The 19,854-nt window shown below is 46.2% G+C and overlaps 1 protein-coding gene across 1 annotated transcript in view; it reads left to right on the top strand.

The window, feature by feature from the left end:
• Nucleotides 1-1,506: 1,506 nt before the first annotated feature.
• PIWIL1 (piwi like RNA-mediated gene silencing 1) overlaps nt 1,507-19,854 on the top strand; it is a 34,952-nt gene continuing 16,604 nt past the window's right edge. The window contains exons 1-12 of the mRNA XM_030821678.1: nt 1,507-1,747; nt 5,893-5,982; nt 6,305-6,416; nt 9,069-9,194; nt 9,687-9,901; nt 10,259-10,380; nt 11,444-11,524; nt 12,575-12,772; nt 13,191-13,302; nt 18,326-18,452; nt 18,678-18,795; nt 19,343-19,457. Coding sequence (XP_030677538.1) covers nt 5,905-5,982; nt 6,305-6,416; nt 9,069-9,194; nt 9,687-9,901; nt 10,259-10,380; nt 11,444-11,524; nt 12,575-12,772; nt 13,191-13,302; nt 18,326-18,452; nt 18,678-18,795; nt 19,343-19,457 — 1,404 coding nt within the window. The 5' untranslated portion in view covers nt 1,507-1,747; nt 5,893-5,904. The remainder of the gene's footprint in view (nt 1,748-5,892; nt 5,983-6,304; nt 6,417-9,068; nt 9,195-9,686; nt 9,902-10,258; nt 10,381-11,443; nt 11,525-12,574; nt 12,773-13,190; nt 13,303-18,325; nt 18,453-18,677; nt 18,796-19,342; nt 19,458-19,854) is intronic.

A 19,854-nucleotide genomic window follows, 5' to 3' on the forward strand; every position in this document is an offset into this window, starting at 1 on the left:
TCCTATAGAGGGCACCTAGCTCGGCGTAGACCCGGTCAGTACCACCTGCGATGCCTTGGAAATGCAGCCGGCGGGGCCTACCTGCGGAGCCTGCAGACCGGAATCTCTGGTCTGCGTCCTAGCCAGCCCTGCAGGTGATCCCCCGCAGGTGAAGGCTGAGAACCCCTGCGGTCCACGTTGGCATGCACCCAAGGCACAAGTCATTGAGAGCTAAATTTCCAGGTAACGGCCGCCTGGCACCTTAGACTTGCATTGCAGTTTTATTTTCTTTGGGGGCAAAGTTCAAATCTCTGTATGCTGAGTGAAAGAGCTTCCGACGTTAAGGGCCAGCCCAAGATCGAGTCCACTGCTACAGTAGCGCGCTCGGTGCCCACGTGGGCACAATTCCGAAGTCTACGGAGGGTCTGCTTCCTGCGCCGCCGCCCAGTTCCACGAGCTAGTAGGGAACTGGCCCGACCCAGTGTCGGCCTGCAGGGGGCTTGCACTGGGGGAACTACACGAGCCAAGCCAGGGAAGGCCAGGGGTCTGGGCGAAGCAGAAGAGGAACAGGGCGGGGCCTGGGTGGGGCGGGCCGAGGCCTGTGGTGAGGGGGCAGGGCACGTGTTGGGTGTCTGGGCGGGGCCAGGCGGGGTCTTGGCGGGGCAGGGGCGGGGCATATGGGGAGGGGGCAGGGCATGTGCGGGGTGTCTGGGCGGGGCCAGGCGGGGTCTTGGCGGGGCAGGGGCGGGGCATATGGGGAGGGGGCAGGGCATGTGCGGGGTGTCTGGGCGGGGCCAGGCGGGGTCTTGGAGGGGCGGGGGCGGGGCATATGGGGAGGGGGCAGGGCATGTGCGGGGTGTCTGGGCGGGGCCAGGCGGGGTCTTGGAGGGGCGGGGGCGGGGCATATGGGGAGGGGGCAGGGCATGTGCGGGGTGTCTGGGCGGGGCCAGGCGGGGTCTTGGAGGGGCGGGGGCGGGGCATATGGGGAGGGGGCAGGGCATGTGCGGGGTGTCTGGGCGGGGCCAGGCGGGGTCTTGGCGGGGCAGGGGCGGGGCATATGGGGTGGGGGCAGGGCATGTGCGGGGTGTCTGGGCGGGGCCAGGCGGGGTCTTGGGGGCGGGGGCGGGGCATATGGGGAGCGGGCAGGGCACGTGTTGGGTGTCTGGGCGGGGCCAGGCGGGGTCTTGGCGGGGCAGGGGCGGGGCATATGGGGAGGGGGCAGGGCATATTTGGGGTGTCTGGGCGGGGCCAGGCGGGGTCTTGGAGGGGCGGGGGCGGGGCATATGGGGAGGGGGCAGGGCACGTGTTGGTGTCTGGGTGGGGCCAGGCGGGGTCTTGGCGGGGCAGGGGCGGGCATATGGGGAGGGGGCAGGGCATGTGCGGGGTGTCTGGGCGGGGCCAGGCGGGGTCTTGGAGGGGCGGGGCCGGGACCTGTGGGGCGGGGCTCCTCTGGTCCCGCCCCGGCCACATCAGAAACTGCCGTTTGCTGGGCAGCCAATGATGGCGTGGCGCGCGCCGCTTTTTGCCGTTACTGGGCGTATGGCATACTGGGAGGTGGTGTTCATCCGCCCAGGAAAAGAGCGCCTGTTGTCCGCTGCCCGCGTGTCCCTGGCTCTCTCGGGAATCCAGCGCGAAAGCTAGGTGGGCGCGGGCCGAAGGACGTCCTGGGAGGTCGGCGGCGCGGAGGGATCTCCGCGGGAGCCGTTGGGGCTGTTGGCCTCGGGCCGAGGTGCGAGGACCAGGACTAGGGCGAGGGCAGCGGTCCAAGGTGCGGGGCGAGGTTGACGTGCTAGGTGTGCGGGAGCCGGGGTGCGGGGGCGGCGGCCGGGGGTCCGGGATGTGGAGGTGAGGCTCGAGGTGCGGGGACCGGGTTGCGGGGGCAAGGTCCCAGGTGCGGGGGATGCAGGAGCCAGATGCGGAGGCAAGGTCGCAGGTGCAGGGAATGCAGGAGCCGGGTGCGGGGTCGAGGTCCCAGGTGCGGGGGATGCAGGAGGCGGGTGCGGGGGCGAGGTCCCAGGTGCGGGAGATGCAGGAGCCTGGGGTGCAGGGGCCGGGGTGCGGGGGCGAGGTCCCAGGTGCGGGGCGAGGTCCCAGGTGTGGGAGATGCAGGAGCCTGGGGTGCAGGGGCCGGCGTGCGGGGGCGAGGTCTCAGGTGTCGGGGTTGCGGGGCCGGGGTGAGGTGCTGAGGCCCGACTTGCCGGGCTGCGCGGCCTGGGTGCGGGGGTGCGGGGGTGCAGGGGCCGGGGTGCGGGGGCGAGGTCCCAGGTGCAGGGGGTGCAGGGACCGTGGTGAGAGGCTGAGGCCTGAGTTGCCGGGGGTGCGGGGTGCGGGGTGCGGGGGCGGAGGTCTCCGCAGTGGCGGCCATGCGTGAGACTGCGGGGACCTGGGAGCCCTGCAGGAGGGCCTTCGGGACCTCCCGCCCTACCCACGCGACGGCGGGGGTGATCTCTGCGAAGGGTGAGGTCCCCTTCCCGCGTCCGCCGCCGCTGCGCTGCGTCCCCGGCAGCCTTGGGAGCCTTGGGAAGAGGACGGAACTCCGGATGACCCCAAGTGAGGCGACGGCCGGGCTCTGCGAGGCCCGGGGGTCCTCGCGGGTGTTGGCAGCCCGGCCCCTGGCACCTGTGGAGGGAAAGGGGCGGCGGGGCGGCGGCGTCCCGGGAGGGATGCTCTCGCTGTCTTCAGCCCCGGCGGCCTCCAGGGCAAAGCCGGCTGGACCCCTGCGCAGCCTGTTCTCTGAGCGCTTTTCTTTTCGTTTTTAAGTTGTGGCCAGAGAGACCCCGCTAGCATAGAATGTACCGCTCAACGGTTTTTAGGCATGGGGCGCGGTGGTGGTTCCCACGTGCACGGCGTCGTCCCGAGCTCAGCGCCAGAGGGACGTTGTTAGGTGGAAGCGTCTTTGGCAGAGCTGGTAGCGAATCGGGAATGTGATTTCCAGCGAGTGTGGTTATTGGAAGCACACACTTGCTTTCTGACTTTCAGAATTCGATATCCAGACGGAGGTGACTTTGAAACTGGGAGGAGATAAAGCTGAACACCGGAGTTGTGCTGGGAAACCTGGACGTAGAGCGCTGAGCCCCCCAGGTATTTAGTGACCAGCACAGCGCGCCGCCGTGGGTTTCAGGCCCTGGAGATGATGAGAATCAGCTGGAGGGCTGCTTCCAGCCGGCTTCTAACTCGGGAGGGCTGAGAGCCGCTCCCCACCCCGTAATTTCTGTTCCCAGCCAGTCCAGATGCTGCTCGTCGGGGACCAGGCTTTGAAAACTGATGTGCTGCTTTAGGAATATTTCCTGCTGGAGATGAGAGTTCAGCTTGTCGCTGTTTTTTAATCACTGTGTCACACCATTGTTTGTAAGGTGTCAAGCGTCGGACTGGGTGCAAAGGCATCAACTGTGATTCGCAGCCTAGTTGGAGAAGCTCTGGAGTGCAGGGATGTGGGGAGGGAGAAAACAGGTCACCATGTAGTAGGGTGACCGTGGTCACGCCGGGGAAACGGCTTTCGGAGAAGGGAGCAAGGGATGGCCTACGAGCTGGTCCTTAAGCGTTTCAGTGGATTCTTGTGGTTTCAGGGGAGGGTGAGGCTTTTTTTAGCAGAGGATGTGCCACGGTATACGGTGAGTCACGGAATCCATAGTGATAGGAAGCAAGTCGTGTTTGCTGGAGTCTCAAGCGGATGCTTTCAGATTGATTTGTAGATCAGCAGTCCCCAGTCTTTTTGGCACCAGGGACCGATGGATTTCATGGAAGACAATTTTTCCAAGGACCGGTGAGGGATGGTTTCGGGATGAAACGGTTCCACCTCAGATTATCAGGCATTAGATTCTCATAAGGAGCAGGCAGCCCAGATCCTTGGCATGCCCACTTCACAGTAGGGTTCACACTCCTAGGAGAATCTTATGCCTCCACTGATCTGACAGGATGGGAGCTCAGGCTGTCATGCTCCTCGCTGCGGCTCACTTCCTGCAGTGTGGCCTGGTTCCGGTACGGGTCCATGGGGCGGGGGTGGGTTGGTGGTGGTGGTGGTGGAGGGAGGCGGGGGTGGTGGTGGCGGTGGTGGTGGTGCTGGGGACGCTGCCTGTAGATTATTGGTAAGAGACTTTCATGCACCAGTATGGCCAGTGTGTAAGCTGAGCATGCATACGTAATCATTGTCATGATGCGCACATTATAAAATAAATACAAAGCAGTTTAAAGTGAGATTTAAAGTTAGTTGTAATATGCTGGCACCTCAGCGGATTATCCTCTGTAAACTCCTTTGGAAATTGCTGATTTAGAGTCATATTGTAAGGGGTCTTATACGATGAATATTTACTTTAATCCTGTAAAATACAATAGGAAGTCGGAGGTTTTTAAAATTGAAAAATGGCATTAGATTTATCTTTCTGTGAAGATCATGAAGCCAAGAATTTTAGAAGCTGTTAAAACTCAGAGGATGAAAAAGATGACATGACTTAAGGCAGAGTGATGCTAAATGATGTCATCGCCTGCCCCTATGTAGAACCTTTGATGGTTTCTCATGTGTTGAGTATCCAAGCTGTCTGCAGGACCCTGAGCAGTCTGCTCCCTGCCCACATAAATTCCTCCACTCCCCTTGTTCCTTCCCTTTCCAGTCTCACTGGACGTCTTTTGGTTCTGCATCCAATTCAAGCACTTATGTGTGGGTTGTTACTGCTTGTGTGGAAGACTGGTACCACCCTACCTTCCAGTTCCTAATTCTCCATTTCAGCTTAAATCTTGTTAGAGGTGGATAACAATGTGCAACAAGTGTTAGAGAATTCTACCAAAGATATTTTGGATTTCTCCTAAGATCTAACTACTTCATATGAAAAAGATAACACTACTAGCATTCTACCTTCCTGTAGTATTCTAAGAAGCTGACTTCAAGTTGCTTTTAAAGCTGTGTGTAAATAACGTGTATTAGCACGTGTAGTTATAATTTTACCTGCCCTTTCCATTAGGGCTAATGTTTGTTGACTGCTCACTAGAGGCCAGTGTGAGTTCTCATTTGATCCTCACCATTGACTTGTGCAGTAGGTTATTCCAACCATTTGTCAAAGAGTCACAGGCTGTGTTGTTTTCTCATATTGTCTAAAATATGAAGGAGTTGGGTTCAGGCAGTTGAGCTCTGAGGCCTCTACCCTTAATAGCCTGATGGCACTGCGTACCACCACGATGAGGGTGAGAGGTTGTTACAGCTGAGCCCAAAGCTGATCCCAGCTCACAGGAAGCACTTAGTACCACCATGATGTTGAAGAAATGGAGAGAATGGTCCTGGCAGATGTAGGAGAAGTAAAGGAGTAGTTTTGAATAACAAGGCAGATGGCGATGCCACTCACCAAGAATGAAATTATGGGACATGAGGTAGAAGAGATACTAGTTTGGGTATGTTCAGCGTAAGCCACACATGGAACTCTGGGAAGATCCAGGAGGACTCATTATGTATGCAGAAGGATTTTCTAAGGGGCCTGGCGGGACACTTGCCACAAGTACCTGTTTGTGTGTGTGTGTGTGTGTGTGTGTGTGTGTGTCTGTGGATGGGAATATGTGTTACGTGTGTGTGTGTATTTGTATCTCCAAATGGGAAAGAAAGAACCAGCCACCAGCATCCTAATTCTTTCAGCACTTTCTCCTCCTAAGTCTGTTTATAATAAATACTCCAAATGAAAAACTAAGTCTTATATTAAAATAGGTTTTCCCCTTTGGTCCTACTGCAGTGCCCAGTGCAAGGTAAGCAACTGAGTTTGTTGAATGTAGGAATGTTACATTAAAAAACCGTCATTAAAGATTAGAAGGATACATAATTATTGCTTGGGGAGCTTACTTTTGAAACTCAAAGAAGTTTAAAGTAACATTGTAGAAATAGTCCAATGTGATTGCCTCCATTGAGTATTGTCTTCAAGACTGTTTCCTCTCCAGAAATAGAAAACAATGACTGGGCGAGCCAGGGCCAGAGCCAGAGGAAGGGCCCGCGGTCAGGAGACAGCGTTGCTGGTGGGCCCCACTGCTGTGAGTGCTTCACCGTTTCTGACTACAGAAAATGTCTTTGAGTCTTAATCAGCCTAGGCTGTTGAACATGAACTAAAAACTGTGCTGGGAAGGATATAGGAGGTGAGCAAGGGAGATCATGTCCTGTTTCCTCAGGATATTCGAAGCTGATTCGTGACTTTATTTGGTGACTCTTCTCTCAAATTTATTTTTAAGAATAAAATATTTGATTATTAATTTAGATAGGTGTTGGTTGAATTCCTGAGACTCAAGACTAGACATTTTCTCTGGTGTCTGTGACCGCTTGACAAAAAGAATGTTCTTTATCTGCATGTAACTACAGAGTCAGCAACCTGGTTATATTCAGCCTAGGCCTCAGCAGCCACCGGCAGAGGGGGAATTATTTGGCCATGGACGGCAGAGAGGGACAGCAGGAGGAACAGCCAAGTCACAAGGTGAAGAGAAAGTAAAAGGAAGTCTTAACAACTGTGTTCAACATATACAGCAAATTTTATTGAATTACAACTTGGTACAAAAATTTGTGCTGAAACTGTTTAAGAAACATTTCCTTATAATGTTGCCATAACACGCAAATACAATTGTGGAAAATACTGAAATATAATTTCTTAAACATTCTATGTATCAGTCTTCATTAATAAATGACTTAAAAAAATGGTTACTCAGGATTTCAAATTTAACTCTATGAAACAGTTCCCTATCCGTAACAAGGTAGCGTCTACCTGTAGAGGTAAAGATCACTGTGACCATTAATACATGGGATAACAAATGAAGGCCCTATTTTGTCATCTCTCACTGCTCTTTAGGGATTATACCTGAGAATTGCTTGTCACAGTAAATGCTCAAGTACCTAATGTATTGTAGAAATTAATATAAGTTTCACAGATTATTGTTAATTAGACATTGTTTGGACCTTGATTTTCATTCTGTAAAGGGGATGTGGATGCATTGAAGGATTCTTTTTTATTTTTTTGAGACGAAGTGTTGCTCTGTCTCCCAGGCTGGAGTGCAGTGGCGCGATCTCTGCTCACTGCAAACGCTGCCTCCCGGGTTCCTGCCATTCTCCTGCCTCAGCCTCCCGAGTAGCTGGGACTACAGGCGCCCACCACCGCGCCCGGCTGATTTTTTGTATTTTTTAGTAGAGACGGGGTTTCACCGTGTTAGCCAGGATGGTCTTGATCTCCTGACCTCATGATCCACCCGCCTCGGCCTCCCAAAGTGCTGGGATTACAGGTGTGAGCCACCGCGCCCGGCCCATTGAAGGATTCTTAAATAGCACAGTGGTGTGAGGTCTGATTTGTGTTTGAAATAAAATCACTCTGGGAGCTGCATGGAAGGGGGGATTAGCAAGGTTCCCAGTCTTGTCCATTCTGAAATCTGTCCTTTTCATCGAGTGACAAAATCAAGCTTTGGCTAAGTGTCATAGCAGTACTGTATGTCTCAAGCAGAACAGATTTCATCATTGTTTATATTCAGAAACTGGCGATTGGATTTTTGCATCCAGAACTGAATTTTTTAAGACAAATTAAAAATTTTTAAGGAAAAAAATCAGCCTTTATGACCCTTCAGTGTCATCAGGTTGGATTCAGTATGCATGATTTAGTGTAATTACTCACCCAGTGCCATCAATACTTTAAACCAAGTCTCTGGGATAAAAAGTTCACTGAGAGAGACAAATATCAACAGTTACATATTTAAAGAATTTTTAGGTAGAGCCCCCTCCAAATCATGAGGTACAGAAACGAACATGGAAGCGCCTTTTAAAGTGCTTTAGATGTGATACTTAAAACTTCTTACATGCCTGTGGTTCTTATTCTAAATTTTTCAGGTGAAGGAATTGATGCTCATATTAAATAACTGGTTTCCAAAGTACAGCAAGAACTGAAATATTTTAAGCCACTGTTATTTCTCTAAGGAAGTCTAGAAAGTAGGCAGTTCTGGTGTTTGTGGTCAGAAGAGAACTGGACTCTGATCTTTTTGTTCTTTTGTCCTGGGCTCATGACTGCCATCATTAAGACCTCTGCTTGGTTCAGAACTTCTGTATTTGAGCCCTCCCTGCCAGATCCAGATTCCAGGCTCCGTGGGCAGGGCAAAGGGGCAGGAAGTACAAAAGTCACAAGTCAGCTATTGGCTCTCTTATGGAATTTTTCCAAAAGTGTCATCCTGCAATTTCTGCTTAAGTCTCTTAGGCCATCTCCAACCATGGGGAGGGTGGAAATTTTAGTCTATTAAGTATATTACTCCCAAAATAGAATTTTTTTAAAGAATGAGGAATTAGTTATTGGATAGTCAACTGGTAATCTCTTTTACACAAGGCAACATGCCTATTAATTGACAGATGGAATTTTAATACTTGAATACAAAGTTCGTATTCGTTTTTTGGCCCACATCATATTGTTGATCTCAGATAATTGTATAATTTCAGCAAATCAAATGACTTGAATAATTTAGGTTCTTATAACCACAGCTTGTAGCACTAAGCATGAACTGATTAATCATGACCTTATTACCTATACCAGTATGAGATGCGTGTCATGGTCATAGAATATGTGCAGGTGCCGAAGTCCATTCTTCTGATTCTGAAGGGAATCAGGTAGTGAGGAAGTTGCAATTTAGATGTAAGTTTTCTAATCCAGGTTACAGATTTAAACCCTCTAAACCACCAATTTCTGTAGCTGTAATTGCATCACAACAGACTGTGGAAAATGCATGAAGACCTTTGGGTAGTTATCAGACTTACAATACAGAAAAATAATTTCCCAGTCAGCAAACATATGCTCCTGCACTCTTGCACCACAGTCCAGTTGGCTTGGTCTCTTGATTCAAGGTATACAGCTCTTGAAAGGGTGCATCTGCAATTGCCCAGGACGGTGACAAGAAGGCCTTTATGAATGAAGCTATAACTAGGAAACCATTCTCTCGTTAGGCTGGCAGATACCTAAAACATGTTGATAGGATTGTTTTATGCCTTGTCTTCTACACCTCAGTATCCTTTGGATTACATGTAATAGCACTATGGGAGGTAATACTGTCGTCCTTTATTTCATGCTTTATATTGCCCAAGTACATAATTTTTCTTTTCTTTTAAGAACTCCAGATATCTGCTGGATTTCAGGAGTTATCATTAGCAGAGCGAGGAGGTCGTCGTAGAGATTTTCACGATCTTGGTGTGAATACAAGGCAGAACCTAGACCATGTTAAAGAATCAAAAACAGGTAGGTTAATTCAGAATAAGTCTTGTGAGATTACATCTCAGGTACACAGGACAGTGAATTGAGGCACTTTAGGTGTTTATTTGCCCAAGGATCCTGCATGGCTTTTCCATTTTCCTCTCTCTCACCTTCTTTTGGCGTTGATGAAGTAGGTTATAGATATCTTTAACTGCGCATTTTGAAACGTCATCTCATTAAATATTAATAGATCATTTTTAAAACTCTTTGCCATGAAGAGATTTAGTTGGTTTTGTTGCAAATTATTTGTAAATTACTTATTCTAAGGAAGATTTGTTTCTAAATGTATGCTGCTTTAGAAATTCACCTAAAGAGATAGACTAGTGGTCTCCAAAGTCAGATGTCTGAGGACTTTCATGTTATCTGCTGCCCTTAGCCTTGTGTTTACGGAACTGTGCCTGCCTTGTCATGGTAGGAAAGGTTTCAAGGAAAAATAAACCTGATATTTTGTTAATTGACTATAACTTGGTTTTCCAGGTTCTTCAGGCATTATAGTAAGGTTAAGCACTAACCATTTCCGGCTGACATCCCGTCCCCAGTGGGCCTTATATCAGTATCACATTGACTATAACCCACTGATGGAAGCCAGAAGACTCCGTTCAGCTCTTCTTTTTCAACATGAAGATCTAATTGGAAAGTGTCATGCTTTTGATGGAACGATATTATTTTTACCTAAAAGACTACAGCAAAAGGTTATTTGGGAAAAGGGAGATGGGGGATTTCCACTTCAAAGCAGAAGTACCACAATGTAAGATAGTTCACATGGCTTTTAGAGAGACCCCAGGAGTCTCCTGTCTGATGTGACTTGGAATAAACACATAGGGTACTTTGGCATTATTGTAGCATTGTCATATTTGTCTAGGTAACTTGATGATTACAATTGAGTTATAATACACTTAGCCACTCTTTTACTCAGAGCCATTTAAAAAAAAATCCAGTTAAAACATTTTATAGTTTTCAGTGTTGCCTTATTAAGCAAGCAGTATGTGATTGGGCATAGTTGTCCTTTAAGGATTTAAAGTTTGGGTTTTCCACCTCTCTGGCTTCAGGTTACTGAAGTTTATAGTAAGACCCGGAATGGAGAGGATGTGAGGATAACGATCACTTTAACAAATGAACTTCCACCAACATCACCAACTTGTTTGCAGTTCTATAATATTATTTTCAGGAGGTATGTGTTTTATTTCCACATTTTATTAAGAAAAAACCAGCAAAGTTGAAATGATTGTACATTGAACGTCTGCATTCAATTCTCCTAGATTTTCAACATTGGTTGCGATTATTGAGTTTCTCTGTATTGCAGTAACTTAAGGTGTGGTTTACTGATGGAAAATTCATCTATTTGCTTTAAGCAAGTATCCTGCCTTTACTTCCCTAATTCTGTTGACTTTGAATACTGTCTAAGCATATCAAATACTGTCTGAGCTTGTGTTCAGAACACTCGTATCCTCGAGAGCTATTGCGAACTTGGTGTTCCTTCTCCCCACGGTGGGTCCTTGATCAGGAGGCGGGGCAGAGTTCAGGTCGTTTGTTCCACCACAGGAGATATACTGCATGCTTGATAATTTGCTTTCAGTATACATATCACATATTCCCAATCCAAAAGCAAGACACGTGTTCTGCAAAAATTCTTATTTTTCAAGGGGGATGAGAAACAATCTGGATCAGGCTGAAATTTTCATGAGAATAATGGGGCATAATACTTGTATTTGTAATTTCCCTCTTTAAGTTAGTCATAAGATAACTGTCACTGATGATAGGACAATTCATTGTGATACATGCTTGTTTTGAGTTAATGTAACTGGTAGATTGATTTTTCCCTAAATGAGGGGTTGGCAAATTTCTCTCTGCAAAAGGCCAGATAGTAAACATTTTAGGCTTTGAAAGCCATGTCATCTCTTGCAGCTGTTCACCTCTAGTACTGGACCGCCAAAGCAGCCAGAGACAGCGTGTAAGTGAGCAGTCATGGCTGTGTGCCAGTAAAACTATTGGTGGATGCTGAAATCTGAATTTCAGATAATTCATGTGTCATGAAATAATCTTTTATTTTTTCCAACCTCAAGGATATTTGAAAACTATTGTTAACTCATAGGCCATAAAAAGCAGCAGGTAGGTTGGATTTGGCCTGGCTACAGACCATAGTTTGCCAACCCCTGCTCTAAACGACATGCCGTGCTGATTGCCGTATTAGAGATACTTATCAGTATTCACTCTTCTGACCTTTCAATTTCTAGGCTTTTGAAAATCATGAATTTGCAACAAATTGGACGAAATTATTATAACCCAAATGACCCAATTGATATTCCAAGTCACAGGTTTGTATGAAGTAGAACGTTTAATATTCCTTAGGCTTAATTACAAACTTTTGAGATAATAACCTAATTTGAAATGGCCAAATTTACTACAGTGACTGTTAATGCCACCCATCACATTGTGTGACTATTTAACTTGAATAATGAGACATCCCAGAATATTTGGATTTTTAAAAAATCACGTAGTTTACCTGTCACTAGGGAAGAATACATAGTTGTCCAGTGCTAAGTTTGTATTTTTGCCCTTAGGTAATAAAAATAATCAGTTAATGTGGTGTATCAAGATTGCAGCCCAACTAGAAAACCGCCTGCTGGGTGCTGTGCTCACTACCTCAGTGATGGGACCATTCGAGCCCCAGACCTCAGCATGATGCAGGCTACCCATGTCACAAACCTGCACGTGTGCCCCTTGAATCTAAAGTTGAAATAAGAAATAAAAGGCTGGGCACGGTGGCTCATGCCTGAAATCCCAGCACGTTGGGAGGCCAAGGCGGGTGGATCACGAGGTCAAGAGCTGGAGACCAGCCTGGCCAAGATGGTGAAACCCCGTCTCTACTAAAAATACAAAAATTAGCCGGGTGTGGTGGGGGGCACCTGTAATCCCAGCTACTCGGGAGGCTGAGGCAGAGAAGTGCTTGAACCTGGGAGGCGGAGGTTGCAGTGAGCCGAGATCATGCCAACTCCAGCCTGGGTGACAGAGTGAGACTCTATCTAAGAAAATAAATAAATAAGAAAATATTGCAGCCCAAACAGGTTTAAGTTTATCATAATAATTGTAGGTGCTTTCAATTAGATTGGCAAAAAGTCTTAGGCCAGTGTAATGAATAGTTGAATAAAGTTAGTACATTCATTTAAAATGAAACTTATACAATTATTATAATATTGTTGAAGGTCTTAAAGCTGGAACCATGTAAATCCTAGAAATAAGGAAATTGATTCATTCAAAAACTTTATAGTTTAGACCCAGTTAATAAAAGTGAAAACGCAACTTAGTGTATGCAGAATGTGTTTGAATGTGGAGGGGTTCTTCATGACCCCCATCTTGTCTGACAGGTTGGTGATTTGGCCTGGCTTCACTACTTCCATCCTTCAGTATGAAAACAGCATCATGCTCTGCACTGACGTTAGCCATAAAGTCCTTCGAAGTGAGACCGTTTTGGATTTCATGTTCAACTTTTATCATCAGACAGAAGAACATAAATTTCAAGAACAAGTTTCCAAAGAACTAATAGGTTTAGTTGTTCTTACCAAGTAAGACTGCTTTTTAAAGTGCAAAATAATTTTTTGTGAGTCAAAGTATTGTGGCTTTCTAGTTCTACAATGTTAAGAAATAGTGTTTAAAGTTGAGTGGTGGGAATAGCACAAAAAAAGGGTGAGGGTATTTTTCACCCTTTCCCAGGATCATAGTTTTGGGGGTAACATAACTCATCTGGAGAGGACAAATAGCTAGTGATTTTTATCCTTTTAAATTATTTTCTGTTAGTAATTTAGTCACTTCCCCCGTCCATCTGGCATAGTCTGTATGAAACCCTGTTCCTTCTTTCTCCAACCTTGTATATAACCAGGTGATGTGAAATTTTGGAGGATACATGCTGTCTAGTCTCTCTTTTTAATATTAGTTCTTCACATTTCCATCAAATGCGGTCAAATCTCAACTGACCCCCTATAGGTATAACAATAAGACGTACAGAGTAGACGATATTGACTGGGACCAGAATCCCAACAGCACCTTCAAGAAAGCCGACGGCTCTGAAGTCAGCTTCTTAGAATACTACAGGAAGGTAAGATGCTAGTGGTGTTACCTTTTTAATACGAAGTAGTTAGATCTTAGGAGAAATCCAAAATATCTTTGGTAGAATTCTCTAACACTTGTTGCACATTTGGAACCAGTTGCTTTTAAAGCTGTGTGTCAATGTATTTGTTAGGGCAATCACAACATAATTTTATTCATTACCAAATTATTAAAATGCCTCTTTTTATTTGGTACAGTTCACGTAATAAGAAGTGCCCTGTCCTGGTTCCCTTTATCCAGTAGAATGAAAGCTTACATTTGAATTGAAGCCTGTGGAGGACAAGTAGGTTGGATAACAGGTGGTGAGCAGTGGGAGTTAAGAGCCTGCTATACTGTCTCTCCCTCCATAATCAACCTTTCACTTAATTTCACCTTGGAGACGGGTACGAATTAAAGATCTTTGAACCTTCAGTATCATTTCTGCTAAATCTACTGCCTGTGGGTTAACTGTTAACTTTTGATTTACATGTTAACAAAATGCAGACAGGCTTGTTAGCATAGGCTAAATCAGCCTTTTGGACGGTCATCTAAAACAGTTTTTAAAGAGATGATTTTAGTTTTGAAAAGACCATCAAAGGCAAATAGCAAGAAAGAACAACTATTGACTAGAAGAAACTAAACTGTTTATATAAGAATGCATGCTAACATTGTTTTAGTACTCAGAGATGAGCAGATCTGGCCCCCAAATCCTTAGAACCACATTCTGTTTGATATGTTAAAAGTGCAGGAAAATTATTTCTAGAAAACTATCAATTAAAATCTCAAAACATGTCTTTGAATTGCTAACATTTCACATTTTCTTCTACTTTCAATAGAGTATTTCCTGTTTCTAAAAATTTCGATAAATGAGCTTAAATATGAAAAGTACTCATATTTTGCATGCAAAGTATGCATCTTACCAGTGACCTTGGGAAGGTCTGTGTGCTGCTGTCCAGCTGCTCTGCTGTGACTAAAAAGATAAGAGGCCACTGCGGAGGAAGGGATTCTATGAGACGCCGAGTGAAGGGCTGACCTTGTTCCTGGCACGATGGGAACAGCCAGGGGTCATTTCAGCATGTCTTTCCTCCCACTGTTTTCAGCCTCTTTACTCCTTGAGGACTCCAACCATGCCTAACCTGGATCCCTCTGGGTGTCAGAGGTTACTGTGAGGAATGAGTTGTGGCATTTTTCTGTCGTTAATTTTAGTAATCACTCTCAGGGATCGTAGAAGTTGGTATATCAACAGCAAATATAAAGGAAACATCAGCTGAAAATGTGATTTAAACCTGAAGCAAGGTCAGTGGAACCTGTCCCCTTCCCTGACTAGTACTGAGTGTCCTGTGGCAGCTCATCCTCCTGTGAGTGGTGTTTTACGTGTTATCATACTTAGGAGCTCTGCCCAGACCCCTTTTACTATATGTTCACTCCCTGGGTGATTTCCAGTCTCCTCTGCCCAGGCTTCAGGCATGAAATGTTAAGAATCCCCAGGCTTCCAGTTCCAGCCTAGACTTGTCTAAGCTTAGCTGCCTGGTTGTTCTAAGTATTTGGATGACTCAAAGATACCTCTCCCATGTGGCCAATGTTGAATGTGTTCTGTCTTCCCAACACGGCCCCTACTTGGTACTCTTGGTCAATGCGGAGAAGGTATCTTGGGCAGAGGCAAGAGATTTTATGGTTTATATACCCCATGCCTAAGTAGGTTCTTGGATATTTGAATAAACAAATGGTGGATGAGTCACACGTCAGATCTCCACACCTTCCCCTGCCTCCTAGTTCTCTTTGTGCAATTCTGTCACCCACTTTGTTATCTGAATTGCCTTCATTTTTCTCCTTTTCTAAATGGCATCTCCTGTCCAGGCCCTATTTTTATAATTCATTTAACTAGTCTTAGTATTTCCTCTGCCTTCTGATCAATCAACTCATACACATCTGTTCTTCTTCTTCCCCTTCCCCCCAGAAATGATGTGGCACCCGTGGCCCTGTGTCTTGTGAAGTGTGGTGATCTTTCTCCATGAGACCCTGCCTGCTGCTTTATTCTCATGGCGTGTCCCCCACTGTGCCTTTAGACTAAACATAGGGCTGTGTCCCCTCTGTTGGACACACCCTGTATGCTTGTGCTTGAGATCTCAGCTCAGCTTCTTTCTCTAGGGAAGACTTCTCTGGAAATCAGGGATAATCAGATGTCTTTAGTAGAAATAATTAATGAAAGAGGTTGACGTTAAGATAGTTAAAAGAAAGCATTCTTAGATTTTCTGGTAGAAGTGCAGTTTTAGTAGTAAGTCATGGTTTGAGATTGAAGATAATATCTAGGAAACAGAGTAGAAGAAGTAAGGGTGTTTGGAAGAGAAGGTCATAGTTGGTTTTTAAAATAAAAGGTTTAACAGTAATGCCTAATAAAAATGAGAGTGCTGTTTTTTCAGGTGTAGAGGAAAATGTTTAAAAAGATTTGACAGGGCCAGGCACGATGGCTCCTGCCTGTAATCCCAGCACTCTGGGAGGCCGAGGTGGGTGGATCACCTGAGGTCAGGAGTTTGAGACCAGCCTGGCCAACATGATGAAACCTCATCTCTACTAAAAATACAAAAATTAGCTGGGTGTGGTGGCATACACCTGTAATTCCAGCTACTCAGGAGGCTGAGGCAGGAGAATCGCTGGAACCCAGAGGCGGAGGTTGCAGTGAGCCGAGATAGCACCACAGTACTCCAGCCTGGGAGACAAAAACAAAACTCTTGTCTGGAATGAATGAATGAATGAATTGACAGGCCGTTTGGGCCCTAAGAATATAAAAGTGGAGGGGGGTGGTGAGTACAAGTTCTGTATCAGGAACCATGCCCTTCAGGCCTTGGGTGAAATAGGGTGAGAGAGGACACACTTCTGAAATTATGACCAAACTTCTACCGTGTGTGTTTGCAAGTCAGTGATGTGGTGTAGAGGGTAACTGTTCCCAGACTTCTCATTTTAAAACATGTGATAAAATAGGTAGTATAGCTATGTGAAGCAGAGGTCAGATATGAGTGTTCCACTTAAAATTTTCTTGGCCGGGTGCGGTGGCTCATGCCTGTAATCCCAGCACTTTGGGAGGCCGAGGCGGGTGGATCACCTGAGGTTGGGAGTTCGAGACCAGCCTGACCAACATGGAGAAACCCCATCTCTACTAAAAATACAAAATTAGCCGGGCGTGGTGGTATATGCCTGTAATCCCAGCTACTAGGGAGGCTGAGGCAGGAGAATCTCTTGAACCTGGGAGGCAGAGGTTGCGGTGAGCCGAGATCGTGCCGTTGCATTCCAGTCTGGGCAACAAGCAAAACTCCGTCTCAAAAAAAAAAAAAAAAAAAAATTCTTATTTGAAATAAGAACATTAACTTCTTTCCTGGATGGTTGCTTCCATCAGAACAAGTTGAGAACAGGCTAGAATTCATGGTTTCTTAATTCACGAGGGTTTGTAATAGGTGGCCAGGACCTTGTCATATGCTAGGAATAAGAAATTTGCAAGTACCCTTAGCCTGCTGATGAGAGACAGACTAAGGACATGCTGTGATGATGTTCTTCTGGTGTGCTCGGTGGAGGTGTGTGGGTTTTTTGTTCTTCTAGTGTGCTCGGTGGAGGTGTGTGGGTTTTTTTTTTTTTTTTTTTTTTTTTAAGCTAGATCTGAATTAAGCAGGATGCTAAGAAAATCTTTTCAGCAAGATACAGGAGATGGTAGGAAAGAGGATCTTTGAGACACAGGGCCAGAACCTGTAGTGAAGAGAACTCAAAGCCTGTCATGGTTCTAGAATTGCAGAGCCGAGCTGGAGGCCAGAGAGCTCATCTTTTGAGTATGTTAAATCATGAATATTGGCTGGGTGCGGTGGCTCACGCCTGTAATCCTAGCACTTTAGGGAGACCAAGGTGGGCAGATCACCTGAGGTCAGGAGTTCGAGACCAGCCTGGCCAACATGGCAAAACCCTGTCTCTACTAAAAATACAAAATTAGCCAGGCATGGTGGTGCATGCTTGTAGTCCCAGCTACTCGAGAGGCTGAGGCAGGAGAATCGCCTGAACCCGGGAGGCAGAGGTTGCAGTGAGCTGAGATCGTGCCACTGCACTCCAGCCTGGACAACAGAGTGAGACTCCGTCTCAAAAAAAAAAAACAAAATCACGAATGTCATTTTTTGTTGTTTTACAAATTGTGAATGCTTATTTTCGGCAGTGATTGTATATGGGGAACTTTAATACTTCTTAATTGAAATTTGATTTCTTGAAAATATCAATATTTTATAAAAACTTTGATTAAAAATACCCTGTATCATAGGAACTTCTTCCCTTCCCCTCTTTATTCTTACAGTGAGACTGGTTTTATTAGTAAGTTCTCACAATAACAGAAAATAGTTTTAGAGGAATCATCCTATGGGGAAGATGCAGAGTTACACAGACTACTGTTTCTAAACCAAGAAATAAAAAATTAAGCAACGAGAACTGTGACTAAGAAAGTCTGAACTCAGAACCATACTGTCCTGGACCATCACAGTTTTTAGGAAAAAGACAGGGCACTCAGTAGAGCATAGAAATCACAATGTCTGTTTTAAGAAGGTTAAAAAAAATGCCTTTTTAAAACTTTACCCTGAAGCTGTCACCAGCCTTGCTATTGGCATCAGCTGTTTATTTTTATTTTTATTTTTTTTTGAGACAGAGTCTTGCTCTGTCGCCCAGGCTGGAGTGCAGTGGCGCAATCTCGCCTCACTGCAAGCTCCGCCTCCCAGGTTCACGCCATTCTCCTGCCTCAGCCTCTCCGAGTAGCTGGGACTACAGGCGCCCGCCACCACGCCCGGCTAAGTTTTTTTGTATTTTTTAGTAGAGATGGGGTTTCACCGTGGTCTCGATCTCCTGACCTCGTGATCCGCCCGCCTCGGCCTCCCAAAGTGCTGGGATTACAAGCGTGAGCCACCGCGCCCGGCCTAGCTGTTTATTTTTTAAAAAAATGAAACCCTTTTTGCCCACTGAGATGCTACTCGAGGCATTTGCCATGAACAGGGACCCTTTCCTCTCTTGAGCAGCAGTACAACCAAGAGATCACCGACTTGAAGCAGCCCGTCTTGGTCAGCCAGCCCAAGAGAAGGCGGGGCCCTGGGGGGACACTGCCAGGGCCTGCCATGCTCATTCCTGAGCTCTGCTATCTTACAGGTAACTGTTCCATTTCGTTCACCCGGAAGGAAGCCCCTGGATTTACCCTTTCTTTCCGAGGAGTCCTCAGACATTCCTTTACGTCCCCTTCCCTCCCCGCAGAAAACCTTTTCTTAAAACTGCCTTGTCTCCTGGGAATTCCCACTCACCATCACCCTATACTCCAGTTATTTAGACCTGATGATTATTTCTTTAACCATATGCCTTTCAATGTCTTATCTAAAGGTCTAACTGATAAAATGCGTAATGATTTTAACGTGATGAAAGACTTAGCAGTCCATACAAGACTAACTCCAGAGCAAAGGCAGCGTGAAGTGGGACGACTCATTGATTACATCCATAAGTAAGTCATTGATTTCACTGGGGCATGGTTTCAGTTTTGTGTTTAGTATTTTATGTGGCTTTGAGGGGTATCTTTTGAGGGAGTGGCATAAAGTAACTTTCTCCTCTGGTATCTGTAGTATTTGGGGTGGGCTTCTTCTTTGCGTTTCTAAGCAAGTCTTCCTGTACCTCACTTACTCCTCAGGAAATAATGAAGTTAAACTTTGTAGCGTGGAGTCTTTCTAATTCTTCTGTTAGCAAAAGGTAACAACAGAAAAAGGGAATGTTTTTGGTCAAATCTTTTTTCTATCTTTGTTATATCAAGGGGTTTCCTTTGACGGGGAGAAAGTTTGGGCATCAGAATTTTAAGTTAAAGAATGTCATGAAGAGAAGCCTGAAGGTGATGAGAGAAAGATGATTGTGCTCCTGTGCCGGCTGGCATTCTCCCCAGCGCCTTAACCCTGACAGCGACATTGGAATGTGTTGTAGGCTGGAGTGGATGTCTGTTTGACTGTGTCTTTTTGCTGTGTCTCTTTGTTGAGTGGCACGTAAATGTGTTAAATTTACAGAAACGATAATGTTCAAAGGGAGCTTCGAGACTGGGGTTTGAGCTTTGATTCCAACTTACTGTCCTTCTCAGGAAGAATTTTGCAAACAGAAAAGATTCACCAAGGTGGAAAAACAGTAAGGCAGTTTTTTGTTTTTGTTGTTGTTGTCGTTGTTGTTTTTGAGATGGAGTCTCGCTCTGTCCCCCAGGCTGGAGTACAGTGGTGCAATCTCAGCTCAATGCAAGCTCCAAGCAAGGCAGTTTTTAAAGTTGATAATCAAGTGAGACTTGGGCCAGATCACAATAAAGCAAGTGGGAATAACTGAGTTCCATGCCAGAATGATCTTTTCCTCACCTTTCTCTTCTCCCCCTTCTCTCCTCTCATCCACTCTCTATCAACCCACGTGAGCAGCCTGGGACCTCAGAAATAGGTACACCCCAGGAGGAGAAAACGTGGAAGCCCTAGAGAATGTGGAGCCTGTAGCTGGGTCCTCAAAAATAATCTGTAAGACTTAGCTAAAAAGTGGTTCAATT

This window comes from Nomascus leucogenys, chromosome 10, assembly GCF_006542625.1.
Source record: "Nomascus leucogenys isolate Asia chromosome 10, Asia_NLE_v1, whole genome shotgun sequence".
Lineage (NCBI taxonomy): Eukaryota > Metazoa > Chordata > Mammalia > Primates > Hylobatidae > Nomascus > Nomascus leucogenys.